At 38.4% G+C, this 21,255-nt stretch overlaps 1 protein-coding gene across 2 annotated transcripts; it reads left to right on the forward strand.

Annotated features, from left to right (window-relative positions):
* The first annotated feature begins 1,876 nt into the window (after positions 1-1,876).
* On the forward strand, positions 1,877-17,863 carry LOC139312564 (cytochrome P450 2C20-like). Of its 2 annotated transcripts, none has more exons than XM_070937465.1 (9): positions 1,877-2,118; positions 8,787-8,949; positions 9,811-9,960; positions 11,407-11,567; positions 12,555-12,731; positions 13,512-13,530; positions 14,409-14,596; positions 15,341-15,482; positions 15,610-17,863. In XM_070937465.1, exons 1-9 carry the CDS (start codon positions 1,945-1,947, stop codon positions 15,807-15,809), a joined length of 1,374 nt encoding a protein of 457 aa, XP_070793566.1. In that variant the 5' UTR covers positions 1,877-1,944; the 3' UTR covers positions 15,810-17,863. The 2 variants fall into 2 exon arrangements, with proteins under 2 accessions (XP_070793566.1, XP_070793565.1); XM_070937464.1 differs by having other exon boundaries at positions 1,879-2,118; positions 13,512-13,653; positions 15,610-17,856.
* Positions 17,864-21,255: the final 3,392 nt, after the last annotated feature.

Raw genomic sequence — 21,255 nt, forward strand, 5'->3', positions numbered from 1 at the left:
TGAACCGAAAAAAAAATTCCTTTCCATTACCTGATGGATAGAGAGTACCTCACAAACAGTTTGATATTGATTTGGAAACTTTATAAAACTTTTGGGGAATTGAAAACTGGATTTAGTTTACTTCAGAAGCATCCCGGTAACTTATTCAATCAAATTATTAACTATTTAAATTATAATTGTGTGATGAATCAGGAGTCCTGTAGTTCTGTAACCCTCCTGGAAGTCATGGTTTAAAGTAGTTTGTATCCATCATGCTTATAGTATTGAATTCAAGGCTGTAACAAGCTGATGGAAAAAAAAAACACAATAAGTCCTACAAGGATTCAAAAGCTATTTGGGTTATTTGAAGGATGCTTCCTCCTGATGAAATCTGCTTGTCCATCAGATCAGGCAAGAGAGGGGTCCTTGGAGTCCATCTTTCAAGGAATGAAGTAGACAGGGTCCTCAACACTGTCAGCGCCAACACCTGTCAGTAAGATCCTTGTCCTTCTGGATGGTGACTAGTGCCACTCCAGGGCAGTGACTAGTGGGTGGGTCCAGGCAATGATTAATATGTCACTAGAGGGGGCGATATTTCTGGAGGCTTTTAAGGAGGCCTTGGTTGGCCTCCTCAAGAAACCATCACTTGGACAATTTTCATCCAATTTCCTTTTTTGGTGAAGGTTGCAGAAAATGTGGTGACCTAACAGCTTTAGAGGTTTGTGGTCAGGATAGAGGTTTAGAGGTTTGTCAGTCAGGATTCAGGCCTAGTTATGGGATAGAAACAGCAATGGTCACACTTATATTTGGTGAGAGTGGAGTGGAGGTATTATAATGATCCTTGCTCTCCTTGATCTTTCAATGGCTTTCAATACCATTGACCATGGTATCCTTTTAGGTCAGCTATGGGGGCTGCAGCAGACTGGCAGAGTTTAGTGCTAGTTCAGATCCTTTCTCAAAGCTGGTTCCATTCGGTGTTGGCCATTATCTTGTGGCATTCCACAGGGCTTGGTACTGTCTCCATTCCTTTCCATCCTCCATATGAATCCATATGGGTGAGATCATATGTCACCATGGGTTCAGATATCTGCAGTCTTCTGACAATACCTAGCTCTATATTGTCACTCCTGGTGACCCAAATGATATTGTGGCTGCTCTCTTGCAATGCCTGGAGGCTGTGGGGCCTGGATGGGGAACAACAGGCTTCAACTGAATCCTGGTAAGACTGAATGGCTTTGGGTACATGAGGCCCTGATATCTGGGACTTTGTCATCTTTGAATATGGATGAGGTGGCACTACCCTGGTTCACAACTTCTCCTGGACATGCAACTCCTGTCCAAATAGCTGGAGGCAGTTGTGGCTAGGAGACTCTTTGCACAACTTTCGGCGTTGGGCACCAATTGTGGCTTTTCCTGGATCAGGAATCACTGGGTTCTCTTGTTCAGGACCTAGATATCTTACGATTGGACTATTGTAATACACTGTATATGGGGCTATGTTTGAAGAGCATTTCGAAGCTACAGCTGGTGCAGAGTGCGGTGGCTCAGGTAGTTCTTGGGGCCCAAAGAATGGCCCATATAACATCACTACTCTGTGAGTTTCATTGGCTGCCAGTCTGCTTCCAGGTGCAATTCAAGGTGTTGGTAATCACCTTTAAAGCAGTTCATGGCAGAAGTTCAGACTATTTGAGGGACTGTCTCATTGCACTGTATTGGCTCACCCCACCTGTGCTGGCATGTTTCAGGCCCAAATATTTGAATCCAGAGTCCAAAGGTAGAGATGTAAATAATTACCCTGCATTGATAGCAGTAAAAGAACACATTGATTTTTTTTTTTAAAAAAAAAGGATTAGAGAAAATATGTTATTTAAATATGACTGGGGCTCCAGTTAGCATTCTTCTGTCAATCTTGTCTCATTTAAACAGTTTCTGGGAGTTTTGAAAGGGAAAAGAACTCAGAAGAGGATGGAGCTAACATGGGCAGGAGTTCTGCTTCTTCTCTGTATATTTTTCATCCTTTTCTCATCTTTCCAAATGTACAAGAAAAAAAGGCAGCTGCCCCCTGGACCTACTCCATGGCCTATTCTGGGGAACCTCTTTCAGCGAGATGTACTACCTTTATATAAACATTATCAAAAGGTAAGGCTAGTTAACTATTGTATCTCTTCAAAGTTTCTGATGATGACTTTGAAAAATATCTTCTTTAATCGTATTAGTTTGATTTACTCTATAAACAACCAATTTTATTTGGGGCTCATGTGTATTTTCAATGGGAATTATAGTATAAAGTCACCTTGTAACAATCTGATAAAACTGCAGTGGAGGTTTCAAAGTTCATTACCAGCGGTGGGTTGCTACCGGTTCACCCTGGACCGGGCGAACCAGTAACAGCAGCGGTGGGAGGCTCCACCCACCCACCCAGACGCGAGCGCCCACAAGCAAACCAGTAGCGACAGGTTTTGAAACCACCCCTGTTCATTACAATATATAGTAACAAGAAAAACTTTACACAAATAAATCTAGAGCCTCAAATTTGTAACATTTGAACTGGCATCAAATTCACCGAAACCTCCTCGTCCTCTAGCTACCCTGTTTGATTCCAGGTTGTTGAAATGCAGATACAACTTCTGTCCTAATAAACCTCATCTGGGCTGCAAAAATCAGATGATCACTAGATGCCAACAAAGGCATACAGAAACACAAACTCTTTCCTACAGTATTAGGAAAATCCAGTCCCTTGAAGCCCATTTAGGTTACCAGAGATGGTTTATCTTCATGAATGGTAGCATTTTGTTCCTGTTTCCATCCTTCAAATGGATCAATTATTCTCTTCCATGCACAGTTTTTTCATCTGTAATCTTTTTTTTTTTTGCAAAAAAACCAAACAGCCCATTCGTATACTTCTACTTCAGTGGCCTTCTGTAATATAATTCCTTCCACATTGTTTGAGGCACTCCTATATATTCTTTCCTTATATCCACTTTCCATTCAGTCTGTTGGGAAATTGACCTACTGTATATGTTATTATTTTTCATGAAGTACATCAGTTTTTCTTTTTGCAATACTTTTGCAATACTCTTAGCTTTTTCACTTCTTTCCTTTTCTTCTGAGTCCATTTTGTCATGGCCTGTCCTTATGGATTTCTTTATTTATAGCAATAGACTTACAGTATATATTGTTCACAGTGCTTTACAGCCCTCTCTAGTGTTTTACAGAGTCAGCACATTGCCCTCAACAATCTGGATCCTCATTTTAATACCTCAGAAGGATGGAAGGCTAAGTCAACCTTGAGCCTGGTGAGATTCGATCTGCCAAATTGCAGGCAGCCGGCAGTCAGCAGAAGTAGCCTGCAGTATTGCATTCTAAACTGTGCTTCCACAGCTCCTAATGCATGAACCAAATACGTCAATGGCAGACTTTTGAGCATTAGAGAAAGATAATTCTTACATTTTGAAAAGTCAGTTCAACCTGTGCCTATTCCTTTTCTGTTTCAGTTGGGGGTGACATAATGAGATAATAGCAGTGTTCCAATATCTAAGGGGCTGCCATAAAGAAGAGGGAGTCAACCTATTCTCCAAAGTACCTGAGAATAGGACAAGAAGCAATGGATGAAAACTAATTAAGGAGAGAAGCAACCAAGAACTAAGGACTGAGTTCCTGACAGAACAATTAATCAGTGAAAAAGCTTGCCTCCAAAAGTTGTGAATGTTCCAACACTGGAAGTTTTAAAGAAGAAATTGGTCAATCATTTGTGGTCTGCAAGAAAATTTTGGTGGTCCACAGAGAAGTTTTTGCATTTCTCTCGAGTAGCCCAGCCAAGGTTTCCTGTGCCACTCACGCTTCAGCGTTTGACTCCCAGAGACAGGATAGGGTCCTTCAGGCAGTTAGCTTGGCCGCCTGTTAGCAGAGGAAAGCAGCCGGAGTCAACCCTGGCTTTGCTGTCCATTGCAGATGCTAGATCGGCCCCTTGCAAACTCTCCTCTCTCGAGGAGTGCTTGCTGAAGCGGCACGGGAAACTTTGGCTGGGCTCCTCGAGAGACAAGAGTTTGCAGGGGGCCGATCTAGTGTCTGCAATGGACAGCAAAGCCAGGGTTGACTCCGGCTGCTGTAGTGCTTCCTGGATGCGGTTTACTGCTCCAAGCCCCAAGGGCTCTGAGCCCCAAGCACTCCCTCATCAGTCCCCCACAGCAGCTCCCTCCAGCCGGCAGGTTGAGCCCAGCACTGGCTCTCATATGCCAAGCCAAGCCCTTCGTCTACTTCAAGCCATCCCCCATCAGGGGGACTTCACACAGCCATTGTCACCCCTTCCATCCTTCTGCCCCCGGCCAGCCTTTTGGATGAGGTAGAAATACTGGATCTTCAGAGGTTGGGTGGCTATGGCCGGGAAGAAAAGAAGAAGAGATATCTTTGAGGTATCTTTGCCCGACTTTTCCGCGCAAAGCCGACTGGCTCCTTCCCCTTCTTTCCCTGTGGCTTTTGCTGGAAAAAGAAAAAAAGACCCCTTCCTCTTTTTGTACCCAGCTGGTGCTTTCCAAAGCTGGCTTTTCCAGTGTTAGCTGCCCAAATCCCCTTTGATTGTGATTTTAAAAATTATCATTATTTACATCGGCCGTCCCTTTCCGGACATCTCCGTTTTTCTTATTGATTCTCCCCCCCAACCATTACTTTCCCAAGTCCTCCATTTGCTTCCAACCTGCTTTTTCTTGCCTGTGTGATTTAAAAACAAAGCTTTAGAAACACTGGGCTTTAAAAACTTCTCTTTGTATTGGATTGGTGGATAAATCCCAGGCATGAATATGCCTATACATTTAAAATAGGAATGAGTAGAAATTCTTAAAAGAAATTTAGCATGAAGCGGGGGAACTGAGATTTGTTAGCTTTGCTTTCTTTGCTGCATTGCCTTGATTATGTTGTGGAAAAAATAATAATGGTGCACCGGTTAAGATTCTAGGTTGATGCTGATTAAATTTAAAATAGGACAGTTATGAATAGTGTACTGTAATTTAGGGAAGAAATGATAAAATGGAAAAAAACTGTAGTGCTTCCTGGATGCGGGTTACCATTCTGAGCCCCAAGCAGCAGGAGACAAGGGCTGCCTTGGTGCCACCAGCTGGCACAAATATACCACAGCGAAGGTGGAATGCTGATGCCATGCAAATCCAGCCATCGCCACGGCCACTTAGCCCACTTGGGCTGCCCTCCCTCCGTAACAGCACCATTATCTCATTCCGGCCAGCAAGAGCTGCGCTCCTTTTTGCATGTTGCACCACTTGCAAAGTTGCACATTGCACATGCCACCCCCTATGGCGGAGATTTCCAGCCCCACCACGGCCCAGTCCCATATTCCAGAGCTGTGGTAGTCACAGAACTGGCCCTTTGGTCATCCCTGCAGGTCGGTGCACCCATGTAGAGGAGCTGCTCTGGGATGACCAAAGGGCCAGTCCAGGGGTGAAGTAGCTAAAATCCCTGGCCCTCCCCCATTGCCCAGCTGAGCCACGCAATCATCAGAGGCTTTTTTTTAATTTTTAAAAGGATTTTTTCTACAACCTCTTTGGCCAAAAAAATGCTTTTAAAAGTAAAAAAAAGCCTCTGATGATTGCGCGGCTCAGCTGAGATCATCAGAGGCTTTTCAAAGCATATTTTCTACAACCTCTTCCGCCGAAGAGGTTCTAAAAAAAATGTTTTTAAAAGAAAAAAAGCCTCTGCCGATCAGGCAACTCAGCTGGGATCGTCAGAGGCTTTTAAAAGCATTTTTTTTACAACCTCTTCAGCGGAAGAGGTTGTAGAAAAAATGGTTTTAAAAGTAAAAAAAAAAAAAAAAGTTGGCCACGCCCACTCAGTCATATTAACCCCCCCCACACCAAGCCACGCCCACAGAACTGGTAGTAACAAAATTTACATTTCACCACTGGGCCAGTCCTGTGACTACCACAGCTCTGGAATATGGTACCAACTTTCCCACCAATGTCAGCAAGCTACTGTCAGTGTGCCCGTCTTCGTTTTCCTTCACTCAGATTGACCAAGCTTCTTGAGAGAAGGAACACAAAAGAGGTTTCCAGGCTCCCATCTCAAGGCCTCGCAGAAGCAGACAGGTAGGCCCAAAAGGCAGCTGAGCCTCCCAACGTCCCCCAGTAGTCGATGGGATTTAAAATTATGAGTTTGGTGGTCCCTGAGGTCCAAAAGGTTGGAGACCCCTGGGCTAGAAGACCTCCAAGGTCCCTTCCAACTCTGTTATTCTGTTTAGTAATATTTTTATTTGCACTTAATAATGTTTGTAAACTACCATCATTTTGATTAACAAAATTCATTATATCCTTTCAAATTCTTTAACCTTAAAGGGAAAAAAGCACTTTCCCCCATCCATTTTAAAAAATTAAACTAAAAAAAAAAATTCTAAAATCAGTAAGTTCTAATGCATCTTTTTAAAAATTTCCTCTTAACATACATACTTTAAAATTTGCTTTCAGTAATATTTCACAAGCTTTAAATATTACTCAAAATTATATATAAAAGAAAAAATATTTTTCAAACTCATTTATAAACATAAAGCACAAACTGCATTAGAACTTTCTTTCAATTACATAGATCAAACCAATAAAAACCCAACTAACTCCAACTAATTCCTTTTTAAACCACTCCCTCCAAGTTATCCTCGTAGAATATTTTTTTTCTTTTTGTATACATCTATTTACAGACTCTAAACCTTTCTTTAACTTAATACATCTTTTTATTTAATTGCCTCTTAACATAGATACTTTCAAATACACTTTCAGTAATATTTTACAATCTTTAGGAATAACTTAAGCAATATATTTAAAAATGCATTTTCAAACCCACTTTATATTAAAGCTTTCTTTCAGTTACAAATATCAAACAGGTAAAAATCCATCCTGATTCCAATAGACTCATTAAGTTTAAATCACTCCTTCCAGCTTATCTTCATAGAATAAAACCCTTTTTCTTCTCTGGAATGTCCATCAAGTAATTATAAACTTCTCTTTTTCTCAAGAATTTCTCAACCTTGTTAATATCAATGAAGAAAAAAGCCCAAAACTTCTCCTCTTGAAAATTGCAGATTTTCTTGAAACTCTTCTTTCAATTGTATTGGGAGGTTTATATTTAAACCATCATAATAAAGATTGGTGTCAGATTTATATTCCAAAATTGCAATTGACTCCTTTACATTGTCAGCTACTTGTGAAATTGCTGGCGTGGTTTGGTAACTTTCTGCACATAATTGCATCTCTGAAGTAGTTTAAACAGTTTTATTTTAACATCCTTGGAATATAGCTGGTCTGTTTTATTTAAGAATTTTTCAAATACATCTCTAATAATTTGTTCCTCCATCTTCTTAACTACTTCTTTAGTCAAAGAGTAGGGTTTCTTTTTATGTCACTTAAAAATTACTGGCCAACCAGGATTCATAAAAATCAGACAGTTTTAACCACCCACAGCAAAATAGACAAGCTGTCGAGTGTCAAAAGCCCCTCGGCAACACATCACCTTGATGGATGATATTGAAGACCATGAAGGGGATCCAGAGAATACTGACGGATTCCAGCAACAAAACACGGTGGAGGGGGGGGTGTTGCGTTAGGACACCATGTACACTAATAGTGGGTGATGGATGGAAGGCAAGAAGAGGAGGGGTGGAATGGGAACGTAAATCAGCTGCTGAAGAGATAATGAAGAGGGGGGGTGGAATGGGAACGTAAATCAGCTGCTGAAGAGATAATGAAGAGGGGGGGGTGGAATGGGAACGTAAATCAGCTGCTGAAGAGATAGTAGTGCAGAGGGGAATGACGTCCTATGCCTGTGTCGAGCATGAATGGAACAAGCAGCAGCTTTGATTGTGACAGCTGTGAGAAATCATTGCCTGCCTAATGATAGTTAACTGTATCCACGCCCTATAAAACAGTACGGGCGGAGAGCTAGGGCGTCTCCGACTTTGTTTTGCTTAGCAGCTCAGTCTCTACTGTACGCTGTTGTGTTGCCTCCATTAAACCAGGTTTTGGAACAAATCCTCCTTTTTCGTGTGTGCATGTTCGTTTGTGCCTGGTGAAGCACTGGCGGCTCCAGAGGGGCTGAGACAAGCTACAAATCACTTAAAAATGGGAATCTAGAGCCACAATTTTCTATTCTTATATTTCACCATCAAAGTTAAAAAAAAAAAAGATACTCCACACTTCCTTATTTTACCTTGCCTTCAGTATCTTTCTTCCTTGTTGTTTAACATTAAAAAAAATCCTCAAAAATGGCACAGATCTTCAAAGGAATAACAGTCTGTGGCTAAAGAAAATCTTTTCTAGCTTAATAAATATTAGTAGTCCTTAAAAGTGATTAAGAAATGAAAGACAGAATTTATTGTCCATTTGAAAAATCAATTCCAAAAATGTATTATTGCTTTTCAAACGACAAAGCTCTCATCAAAATAGTTTTCAGGCTTAGTTTTACCTTTGCAACACATAACTTTTTTTGTTAATGGTAAAAATATAACTTTTGCATTTTGGTCCTTTTGTGCTAGTATGCCAGAACCAAAGCACAGTTTTATTTGGAGCAGCTCAAGCTATTCTCTGCAAGCTAGGTTCTATAATCCACAGATACCAAACATAACATGGTTGGTCACTCACCAACTAGGAGATATATGGCATGTATTGGATCATAATCATATTGATGTATTTTATAGGTATTAAAAGTTATTGAAGCTCTGGTAAATTTAAGTAGTATTTCAAAAATACTTTATAATAATTTCACCAAAAATGCTTTGTCACCTAATTAACTGAATTTTCATCTAATTCTACCCTTAGCTTGCTGATAAATATGGACCTGTATTTACTGTCTGGAATGGATCAATACCAATGATTGCTCTTTGTGGGTACGAGGTGGTAAAAGATGCTTTGGTAGATCATTCAGAAGAATTTGGTGGGCGAATTGATATACCTGCTGTTAGGCGAATATTCCAAAATAAAGGTTGATCCTCTTTCATTTCCTTATTAGTTATTGTTTTTCTTTAATTTTCTGTACAAATTATCTGAACGCCGTTAATAATATTGATAGTTGTGAAAGATTCACTTGAAATGTCAGGTAAAGATATAGATTTGATCATACTTCTTGAAAAAGGAAAAAAATGTTTTTTCACCATTTCCTTTCCACTAATCACTTTTCAAGTCTGCTCAGATTGTCTCTTACATACAAAACAACAACAACAACAAATAACAATAATTTGACCTCTAAATTGGCCCTTTGGGAAGGCATCCAAAATGGTTTACCAATGAAGACACTTTTTGGCTTATGTTATCCAAATTAATGTCAATATCAATTTCATGTACCTTCAAAATAATTCAGATTTTGAAGCAGGATAGAGAAAATATTGATGCATTTTAAGCTTTGATGTTGGAGAAGATTCCAGACAAGATTCCAAAGAAAACCCTTGAGAATATCATGGATACCCAAGAAAATAAATCATTGGACAAATCAGTCCAAAATTTTTACTCAAAGCAAAATGATTAGACTCAAATGATCATATTTCAAAAAGATTACGCAAAGGCCTAGCTCTATAGAGAGAGTTGTAACTGTGGGAAATGTGGTAGGGAAGAGAGATGATGGAAATATAATGATGACAAATATATCAAAGTCCTCAAGAACTAGGTTGGAGAAAGGTTGTAATGGACAAACTCTATGTGGTTGCTTATACTTGACAGTGACTTGATGGTACATAATGAAGCAACCAAGTGGGGTGAGGGAAAATCATAACGTATAATTTTTTCCCCTTCTGCAAAATTTGAGAACTAATATAACATTGTGATCTGTTTCCTGTGTCTTTGGTTTCAGGTCTGACCACTACTGATGAGAAGAAATGGAGGGAACTGCGACGGTTCACACTGTCCACCTTGAGAGATTTTGAGATGGGGAAGAAAAAAAAGTCTGAGAGGGTGCAGGAGGAAGCCCTTTGTCTGGTAGAGGAAATAGCTACCACAAAAGGTAAAAAAAAAAAAAAGAATCTGAAAAGGATTTGTTGTATAATGTGAAGTTGCAGGAAAACTAGATTGTAAACTTAAACTCAAATCCTCTGCACTTAAATACACAAAATAAAGAAAAATTTAGATAGGCAGTGAATGCCCCCCCGCTTTTATTTTCACAGTATTGTTCAGAAGCAAAGGGAAAAGTAATAGAGCTGTTTCTCCCTCTTTTCTATCCAATGTCAGCTTTTGGCTTAATAAAATTACAACCTTGCCAAGAAATACTGAAATCTTACTGTGGCTGCAGCACTGAGAGATCAGAAATTCTAGGAAGTTGTTTAATGGGGCAATTATGGCTTTATAAAATTACAACTTTGGCCAAAATAGTGAAATGTTAGGCTGGATGCAGTAACACACATCAAGCAAATTTAGAAATCAGCAAAAAACTTAATGGACAGGTAAACTAAGGGAGGTAAGGAACACACACATAAGAATGGGCTCCATGAAGGACAGAGATCTGTAAGGCAACATAGAGTTGAATTAAATTAACTCTTTAACTTTATTAAATTCTAATAAATAGTTGAAGCAGCTTTGAGAGCCATCCTTGTGGCCATGTCTCTTCTGGAAGGCGATAAAAATAAATAGGAAAAAAAGTTTATTTATTTTTTTAAAAATTGGGTATGTTAGCAGGAGAGAAGGATGGAGATAACAGAGTGCTTGGTTAAAAGTGAAAAAGAAGCAAATGTTTCTTTAAAAATAACTTAAACATAATTTTATATTAAACACCAGGCAAAATCAGCAGATTTGCTTTTATGGGGAGTTTGCATGAGGTTGGAGAACTGAAAGGCACTGTGGATCTAATTAAGCAATCATAAATAGCATTCCTTTAGTGAGCTGTGGTGCATTTGAATATAATGTTTAATGGACAAACCTCTGGAATGGGAAGGGAGAAATAATGGAATGACTTGCAAGTGATATTATTTAAAGAAATATAAAAAGAAAACAGGAAAAGAAAGAGTTTAGAAGGAGGAAGGGAGGGTGAGACAGGAGAGCTCAGTTAAAAAAGGAGGCAGAACCTTTGAAGAGATGAAGAAGGGAAGGGACAAAGTGGAAAAAAACAGCCAGGAGCAGGAAAACGCAAAGGAAGGAATGAGAAAACAATTCTTGACTGAAGAAGACAGCAATAAATTTGTGAAGAAACTCTAGCGGTAACAAAGCCAATCTTTGAATCTATATTTAATCAATTTCAAAGTGGAACATGGAAACACTATGTTGTATCTTGATTAAAGTGGTTATAGGATTTTAATATTGTGTTTATATTCCATTCTTAGGAAAGAGGGAAAGAATAATAGTTCCAATTTCTCTGACCTGAATCACTTTCTTTTGCAGTTTTGAGGTGAGATTTGACAAAGGAAAGATCCACATTTACTGATCCCACTCATAAACATCTGTGGTCTTTTTTTTTCAGGGCAGCCTTTCAACCCAAGGAGAATTTTTGCAAGTGCTGTTTCTAATGTGATTTGTGCAGTCATTTTTGGCAATCGATTTGATTACAAAGATAAAGCCTTCATAGAGAAGCAGAAGATTATTGAGTCTCAAATACGACATTCTGTTAGTTTCTTAGGAATGGTATGTTAATCCACCTGATCCTCTTCTTGTCATGAACCCCCATTTTAACTAGCAGGTGTGTTTGTAAGTATAAATGTCCAAGTCAGAAATGTAAAGATGAGATTTCATGAGCTACTAAGCAGGAGAAGGCAAATCTAGACATCCAAGCATAAATTGGTGCTTGGCAAAATCTCTTCTGGTTGGGCTTATTTTGTAGGGAACCATTTCCTTCTCTCGTAACTCCTTTGGGCCATGTCAGATTCTGGACAAATGTATATCTTCTTATCATGGAATTGTTAGACAACTCCCCTATTTTTATGCACTCAGTCAGTTTCTGTCTTTGCCTCTTGGAGGACTTTGGCCATTTCCACCATTATCTCTTTGTGGAAGAGATGAGGGAGGCTAGGAAAGCAGTGGGAGAATCCCTTGACAAAATATCTCCTACCAAGGATTCAGCCTAGGTGAGGAGAGATCTGGGGAAAAGCTTTTCGAAGACACTCCTCTTTAATTAACTTATTATAAATATAATTTTCTATTATAGTTTTCAAGACACTGTATTTACCTGACAATAGAATTAAAGATAACATACTGAAATCCTTGTGATTCTTGTCTTCTTGGCTTTGGGTCCATCTGAGAATTGACAACTAGCAATATCAGAGTAAAAGTTATTCTCTGAATATTTGGGGCATTAATCCTCCACCATAAGGAGCCGAGGTGGTGCAGTGGTTAGAGTGCTGTACTGCAGCTACTTCAGCTGACTGCTAGTTCAGCAGATCAGCAGATCAAATCTCACCGGCTCAAGGTTGACTCAGCCTTCCATCCTTCCGAGGTGGGTAAAATGAGGACCCAGATTGTTGGGGGCAATATGCTCTTTAGTATACTGTCGATTGTTGTAAGCTGCCCAGAGTCCTCGGAGAGTGGGCGGCATAAAAATATGATTAATAAAATAAAAATAAAATAAAATAATGGTCTAATCAGCTATAGTATTTAATGTGAACTCTATAACAGGTATACAATACGTTTCCAAAAATAGTGGAATTCTTTCCTGGGCCACACAAAAACATTTTTGCTGAAATTGAAAGTATCTGTGATTATATCCGTGAGAAAGTGGATTTGCACCAAAAGACGTTGGATCCCCAGAACCTGCGTGACTATATTGATTGCTTCCTTCTTAGACTGGAGAAGGTAGGTATAAATAACATATCTGCATAATTGTTTAAATATCTCTATTATGCATCTAAGATGGAACTAGTTCATCCTATATGAAGAAATATGGAAATATTTATTCTCCCCCCGCTTTTTTTTTTGGACAACCCGGTCATTGCCATTTGTTGGCATATATTACTATTCCAGGCATAATTGTTGCTAAAGGTATCCATTCAATTCTGAAAATTAGGCCAAACAATAGAAATGAACTCTGTTAACTTTAAGACCGCAGAATTCTCCTTCAAAAAATGAGTATGCATAAGTATTTTCTTCCCATGCTGATTTAAATTTTAGAAGGTATTTCTTTAGAGATCTACAATCACAATAGGTGATATAAAGATAATTAAGTAGCATTTTCTAGAATCCTCTTGTAGAGGATTATTAATTTCTATTAGGATTAGTCTGTCAGATGTAACAAATAAATTTCTATGGAACAGATTCAATTCTCTTTTCCAAGCATATACCTTAGGAATTGCTTAGGCCAGCTCCAACAACATTAGTCAAAACTAGAGTATCAATTCTTGTGGTAAATATTTGATGGGTAGATCAGATAGGCAAGCTATTTCTTCCTCTGCATGAAATAGTGATTCCAGAAATACTTTAGAATTGAAGACCTTTTCTAGATATTCTAAAGTCACCCTGGTTGAATTACATTTCCTTTAATTGAAGAAGACACTATGAAAAGTTTCATGAATTAGTTTATTTCAATTCCAAGTAGAATTTTTTATTCTTCTATTTCTCTTTCCATTTTCTTTTTAGGAGCAGAACCCATCTGAAGGTATCTACACTCTTGAAGACCTTGTGATTATGGTATATGGACTCTTTATTGCTGGTTCAACAACCACCAGCCACGCTTTGCTTTGCAGCCTTCTAGCGATGGCTGAATTGCCACACATTCAAGGTAAAAAAATACCCACAAATATATAAAGGTGTTGGTACTCCTAGGGTTGCCACTATTAATGCTAAGAAAGTAATGATGGTGTTTAAAGAAAACATATTTTTTAAAGAAAAAAGAAAGTAAAGATGGAATTGAAAGTAAACTCATTGCAGCTGGATTCCTTTTAACTCAAGGTACCATCTCCAACATTTTGAACCACACTGCTTCAGACAATGGTAAAATGGTTTTCCACAAGAATGTATAATTATGACATAGATGAAAAATTGTTACAGAATGTAATTAATCTTAATCTATGATACCTCCCAAAATTGCTTGATTAGTTATAGATTGAAACACTAGCTTTTTGGAAATGGGCCTCATGATTTTTGGAGGAATGAATGTTTGTTTGCTGCTGGTATAATAAAGCATACATATAATAACAGTTTAGGAAATTAATTTAAGAACTGTATCTTTTCTCCTGACTACTGTTTATCCTGTTTTTGGGTGGAGACTCTAATCTTCAGAAAACCCACACATGCTTTATGCTTACTGCCTGTCAAGATATCTAGTAAGGCAGAGATACAAATAATATGAATCTCATTTTGCACTAGAAAAGTTGAAATGGTCTCTACTGAGAAATGACTCTGAGGAGGAGCCATTGTTCTGACTAGAACTGTCTTCCCTGAATGTGCTTTGGAAGACATATTTCTATTCAAATGACTGCAGGTGCTCAGCATGACAAAGTCTGTCAATCTCATCTCAATCTGTTCTTCTCACAGCTAAAGTGCAACAGGAAATTGATGAGGTGATAGGTTCAAATCGCACTCCAAGCATGGAAGACCGGTTGAAGATGCCTTTCACAAATGCCGTTATTCATGAAGTTCAGCGACATCAGAATGGGACTCTTGAGACCTATCCCCGGGCAACAACTTGTGACATCAAGTTGCATGGTTACACCATTCCCAAGGTATGGTGATACAAGTATTTAAGAAGGTTCTCTAAGGAAGAAAGGAAAGAACGACTTAGATCCTTGATATGTGAGGCAGTTTGAATAAAAGAGCAATTTAGAGAAATAGGTCTTGAAAGAAATACCGTATTTTTCGGAATATAAGATGCACCTTTTTCCCCCATAAAAGGGGGTGAAAATTTAGGTGCATCTTATACACCGAATGTAGCCCCGCCCACCCACTGGCCCCCACCCTTTGGCCTCTGCCTCGCAGCAGTTACCTCCTTGCAAGTAAACAGCAAGAAAAAACAGCTCCTTTCAGCTTCAGCACAGACTAATTAGCACAAGTTGATTGGATCGGCCTCCCGACTCTCGGCTAATTTGCTCTCAGGCTCTGCTGCTTGCTGCAAAGAGGCAAATTGCTGGAGCAGATTTTTTTTTCCTTGTACTAATCAAGTATGCTGAAAATGAAAATGAAAGTAAAGCAGGCTGTTTGCTGTTTGCTGCAATGAGGCAAAATTGCTCAGAGGCAGAGGGAGATTTCTTTTTCTTCTTTTCCTCACCAAAAAAGGTATATGCGTTTTATACTCCGGTGCATCTTATACTCCGAAAATTACAGTATCTATTCCTTCCCTCTTCATTCTTCAAGGTTCAGCAGACGGCTAGTCACTGCATGTTTTTATTTTAGGCAAGTGGAAAGCAAAGACACTTTCTTTTCCATATGAAATATTATCATCTAGTGACAGTTTCTTCCTCTCCCTCTAGTGTATGGCTATTGTGCCAGTTTTCTCCTCTGTACATTTTGACCCTCTTCATTGGGAGACTCCAGAGAAGTTCAATCCCAATCATTTTTTGGATGAAAACGGCCAATTCAGGAAAAAGGATGCTTTCATGCCATTCTCAGCAGGTACAAGCCTCTGGAACAGATTGTATTACAAGTTCATATGCTTACCTGATCCACGTTAGTCTTTTATCAGAGACCATTCCAGCAAGTACTTCCTAAATAACCTCTGTTTTCTTCATTGCTGTTGTAGGGAAGAGGGCCTGTCCAGGGGAGGCCCTGGCTAGGATGGAGCTGTTCCTGTTCTTCAGTGCTGTGCTCCAGAATTTCACCTTCTCTCTGGTTGGGGACACCAAAGATACGGATGTAATGTCTTTCTTGAAGGACTTCAGAAATAATCAATACCCCCTTATACGAGCTGTTAAACGTTCAGCGGACACTTGTGGTCAATAATTAGGAGAAAGTACCTACATTAATAGATACTCAAATAAAGCATGTGGGGTGATTATTACATTTAAAGGCAATCTTAACAATGATGTGGAATACAAATATAATATTAACAATTAACAATACTTCTGAAATTCTTAATAGCTTTTTTTCCTAAACTATATTCATCAAATTTTCAAAATATAATCTGTACTGGAGATTTAATCATACAAGGGTCTCAGTTAGAAGTATTATTGCAAATTGATGTTGTGGACTAATCTATATTTGAAGGTAACAAGGAAGATCTTGTATTGTACACTTTGGCTAAATGCAAGGTTGAGTCACCTTCTGTTGTTATCTAATGGTTGTTTAAAAGACTGACAGACTGAGTATTGTATATGATTGAACTATAATATTTGCTATATCTAATCTCTGATAAATAACTTTATTATTGTGGATAGTAAAGAATTAGAACATATAATTTCAGAAAATCAATGGTTCCAAATTTACAAAATGCAAAATATACATTAGGATTTCCAAATGTAAGCCATTCCTCAGAAAATATTGTTTCATGTTTACTGGATTTCTCAAAGGGCTCTTGTTCTTTTTTTATCCACTATTGATAAAATCTCCTGTCAAAAAGCAAATAAATTGACCCAAGGAGATCCTGCATACAAAATGGAATTAATCAACAACCCAGTTGCATGAATCTTAGACAGATAAATTATGCAGAATGCCCTCAAGGATATCCTATTTGTGATAATAGAATTTGATAATGGTCAAAACCTTTTTGGTGACCAAAATAAAAGAAATAGAAAGAGTGCAGAGAAGAGCAACAAAGATGATTAGGGGACTGGAGGCTAAAACTTATGAAGAAGGATTGCAGGAACTGGGTAAGTCTAGTTTAATATGAAAAGAAGGATTAGGGGAGACATGATAGCAGTGTTCCAATATCTCAGGGGTTGCCACAAAGAAGAGGGAGTCAAACTATTCTTCAAAGCATCTGAGGGTAGAACAAGAAGCAGTGGGTGGAAACTAATCAAGGAGAGAAGCAACTTAGAACTAAGGAGACATTTCCTGACAGTTAGAACAATTAATAAGTGGAACTACTTGCCTGCAGAAGTTGTGAATGCTCCAACACTGGAAATTTTTAAGAAGATGTTGGATAACCAATTGTATGAAGTAGTGTAGGGTTTCCTGCCTGGGCAGGAGGTTGAACTAGAAGACCTCCAAGGTCCCTTCCAACTCTGTTATTCTATTCTATTCTATTCTATTCTATTCTATTCTATTCTATTCTATTCTATTCTATTCTATTCTATTCTATTCTATTCTATTCTAATACCCTTCAAAAATATTTCAAATTCAATGTGATTCTTTGAAGAAATTGATCTTTGATCTTCTTTTATTCTTTTCTGCTAGCTTTTTAAAATTTGAAATTATTTGAATTAAACCAGGTTGTCCTCAAATCAGAGACCAACTGCATGAAGCCCATATGTTGAATGTTTGAGGGTCTCCACTTCTCCTCCCAGAAACCACAATTTACCCACCATACCATCACACATCTGCTTTGATGTAGGCACTTGGTAGTTAAGTGATGACCGCCCCCTCCCTGGTTTGTTGTGATTCTCTCTAAATTCTCTGAGACAGAAGCTGAAGAGGCAGATGAAATGTGCTGTTCATCTGAGGAGCTGGCCAGCAATTAAACATTTGAGATTGTTCTAGATGACAATGAGCAGAACAATGTGTGTGTGTGTGTGTGTGTGTGTGTATCTAACTCAGATCATGGGTGGGGCATATTAGGGTGAGCACATAGCTCAAGAACCATGCCAACAGCGACTCAGGGCAGAACAAAGATGATCAGCATGCCTGCTCAAAAAGAAAAAGCACTAATGCCCCTAATTTAGCCATCCCAGCATCAGTGGGGTATCGGACTATTGTTTCCTGGTCTTTGGACTTCTACTGGAAAACAACTATCTGACTCCAGATCTTTTCCTTATCCAGCATTTGGATCCCAGTTCCCAGTATTCTTTGCAGGGGTGGATGGGTGGGGGGTGGACAATGTAAGAAAATATAAATTAAAAACAATTTAACAGAAATCCCAGTTTATGTTTAAAAAATAGATAAAGAAGATAAGTATTCCCTGGCAGAGAATCTTTTGCTATGTTATTCCTGGACAAATATCCAATTTACACCATATATGCATTTTGTTAGCAATTCACATTCATACTATGTATATGTAGAGTATTTTCTACATGGCAGGAAAAATCCAGAGAAATGGAAATAACAAAAGATCTAAGTGCCTAGGTTTTTTTCTAGATAAATCAAGTGACTACAGTTGATAAAGCACTGCAGATGTAAATCCCAATGAAAAATTGACATTGAACCATAGAAACATAATTTGTGTTGTTGTGGCTGCTCATAGCACTGCAACAAAACAAAACAGACCATGCCGAACCAATCTTATTTCATTCTTCAACATAGTGACTAAATTAGTAGACCAGCGACATAGTGTGGACATAATATACTTAGACTTCAGCAAGGTATTCAACAAAGTAGACCACAACCTATTTCTTGGTAAGCCAGAAAAAAAGTGGGATAGATAGCATCACCACCTGATGGATTCATAACTGGTTGAGAAACCATACTCAATGAGTAGTCCTTAATGGGTCTATGCCTAAATAGAGGTAAGTAAGCAGTGGGGTACCACAAGGTTCCATCTTAGGCCCAGTACTCTTCAATATCTTCATAAACGATTTAGATGAGGGAATAGAAGGGGAAATTAACCAAATTTGAGGATGATATTAAGCTAGCAGGAATAGCAAACACCCTAGATGATAGACTCAAGATCCAGATGGATCTTGACAGACTTGAACACTGGGCCCTATCTAACAAAATGAAATTCAATGTAGAGAAAAATAAAGTCTTACACTTAGGCAATAGTACAAATCTAAACCAGGCTTAATAGCAGTAACTGTGGGAGGGATCTTGACAACCAGTTACATGTGAGCCAGCAGTGTGCAGCAGCAGCGAAAATAGTCAATGCAATCTTAAACTGCATTAACAGAGGGATACAATAAAGATCAAGGGAGGTACTAATACCACTCTATAAAGCCTTAGTAAGACCACACCTAGACTACTTCATCCAGTTTTGGTCACCACACTATAAAAAAGATGTTGAGACTCTAGAAAAAGTGCAGAGAAAAGCAACTAGGATAATTAGGGGACTGGAGACTAAAACATATGAAGAATGGTTACAGGAACTGGGCATGGCTAGTCTAGTGAAGAGAAGGACCGGGGAGACATGATAGCAGTGTTCCAATATTTGAGGGGCTGTCACAGAGAGGAAGGGGTCAAGCTATTTTCCAAGGAACCCGAAGGCCAGACAAGGAATAATGGATAGAAACTGATCAAGGAGAGATTCAACCTAGAAATAAGGAGAAATTTTCTGACAGAACAATCAACCAATCAAACAGCTTGCCTTCAGAAATTGTGGGAGCTTCATCACTGGAAGCTTTCAAGAAGAGATTGGACTGCCATTTGTCAGAAATGGTGTAGGGTCTCCTGCTTTTGTGTGTGTGGGGGGTTGGGCTAGATGATCTACAAGATCCCTTCCAACTCTGTTAATCTGTTAAACCTAGTCTTTTGCTATTCTTCTCATCTTTTGCAAAAGTACAGCAAAATCTGGAAGGATGATTTCAAAAATCTGTTAGTTGTAAACATGTGAAAAATCTAATCTGGATTTTGCAAAAGTATATCCAGGCAGTGGAAAAAGAAGTGTCTGTTGGGAATCTTGAAGCATCTCCATTCCAAAATGAAAAAGGTATTGATTAAATAAACATAATAAAAATCTAGAGGGGAAAAGAGAGCTGTTAATCAAAATTCTTTTAGAAAAAAAAATTACAATGCAGAACTATCATACCATATTCTCAGAGAAAGCGATCCAAATGGGGGGGGGGGGAATGGCACAATACTCCACAAGTGGGAATGGGAGAAAGGCAGAAAGATAGCAGATTCTGTGACATATCTTTATCCTGATTTCTACCTCATTCTCTCTGGAAACATTCAGATTACAGTGCAACAAATGAGAATAATCAATGGAAAGAGTTTTACTTCATTGATTCAGAGTGATTTCTAGTACTGAACAGCAAATTTTCTGCTGAGTTTCTCTGCTATCAAATTTCAGTAGTAAGTACTGTAAATATCAACTAAGTTTGTACTTTTCAGAATATTCTTTCAATATTTTGGGGTGCCTGAAACTTCCAAGCACTATTAAATTTGTTGTTCTGATCCTTCTGAAAGAAATCAGGGAATGTGCTGCTGTGGCTTAATCAGTTTTACATATGCAAGTCTTTTTTGACCATCACTAAAGCTGGCCATATCCAAACAATGAATGAGACTATTGGAGATACAATTTGGCCTCTTCCTAAGGACCAAATACTTTTACTGACCTATGTATGTAACTCTTGGCATACGACTCATAACATCCATGAGAGAAAATTCTTCATAAAACAAGCAGAGAGATCATCTCTGGTTTGTAAAAGAAGGCCCATTTCTTCCTCATAATGGACCATGTAAATTGATGAAGAATTGAAGTATTTGAATTGCCTGGACCAAAACAGGCACTAAATAGAGTAGCTTAACCAACAATAGAGCCAGGAAAATGCAGCTTGTCAAATGAGAGTTAAACAAATATAAAAATTATGGAGGCAGGACAGAATATGTTTCAAAGTAAAAGACTCAGTTCATGTTGGGTTCTGCTATTTTATAAACATTAAAATCTAACCAACCTTGAAGAGATTTCCAAAGTCCACCCTGTCACATTTCAAGGGAATTCTTCCTGCATGAACTACCTTTTGCTGATAACCCCAGAGACTAGTGATAGTGAAACACAATTCACTCTTCATAAACGGTAGAACAAGGCAAGAGCAATACACATTTTAATATGAAGATTGTCAAGAATTCAGGACACAGACTGATCAAATAAGTAGCTGGAGGTCTGCACATTATTTGAAGGGTTAGAGGAAGCAATTATTTTAGATATATTTTTCCAAAAGTGCATATGTGATCCTAATATAAGATCTTAAATTCTAAGAAAATGTCCCTAATCATTAAAGACCATGATTACCAAAATCTTACATAGTGAATTGTATACAATCTCTTAAGTAGCATGGTCCCGTGCATTCATTATCTGGAGTCTAATCCTTCTTGCCAAATTATAGGTGCTGTGGATAATTGGGCTGACTTTTTGTTTGTTTGTTTGTTTCTTCTGCAAAAAATAGATAAAAGCAGGCCTACCCGCTGGTAAAAACATTTTTCAAGCTTGAAATTAGAAAATAGAGGGTAATAAAATTAAATGCTACTTACATTTTCATGAATAAATTATCAATATAGAAAAAACATCGTTTAACATTAGTTGGTAAATCTCCTGTTGGGCACAGTAGACATTTCTTTGTGGTGTTACTTTAAACTATCT

This window comes from Pituophis catenifer, unplaced genomic scaffold, assembly GCF_029215685.1.
Source record: "Pituophis catenifer annectens isolate HBS135680 unplaced genomic scaffold, rPitCat1.0.hap2 SCAF_2, whole genome shotgun sequence".
NCBI classification, from domain to species: Eukaryota; Metazoa; Chordata; class Lepidosauria; order Squamata; family Colubridae; genus Pituophis; species Pituophis catenifer.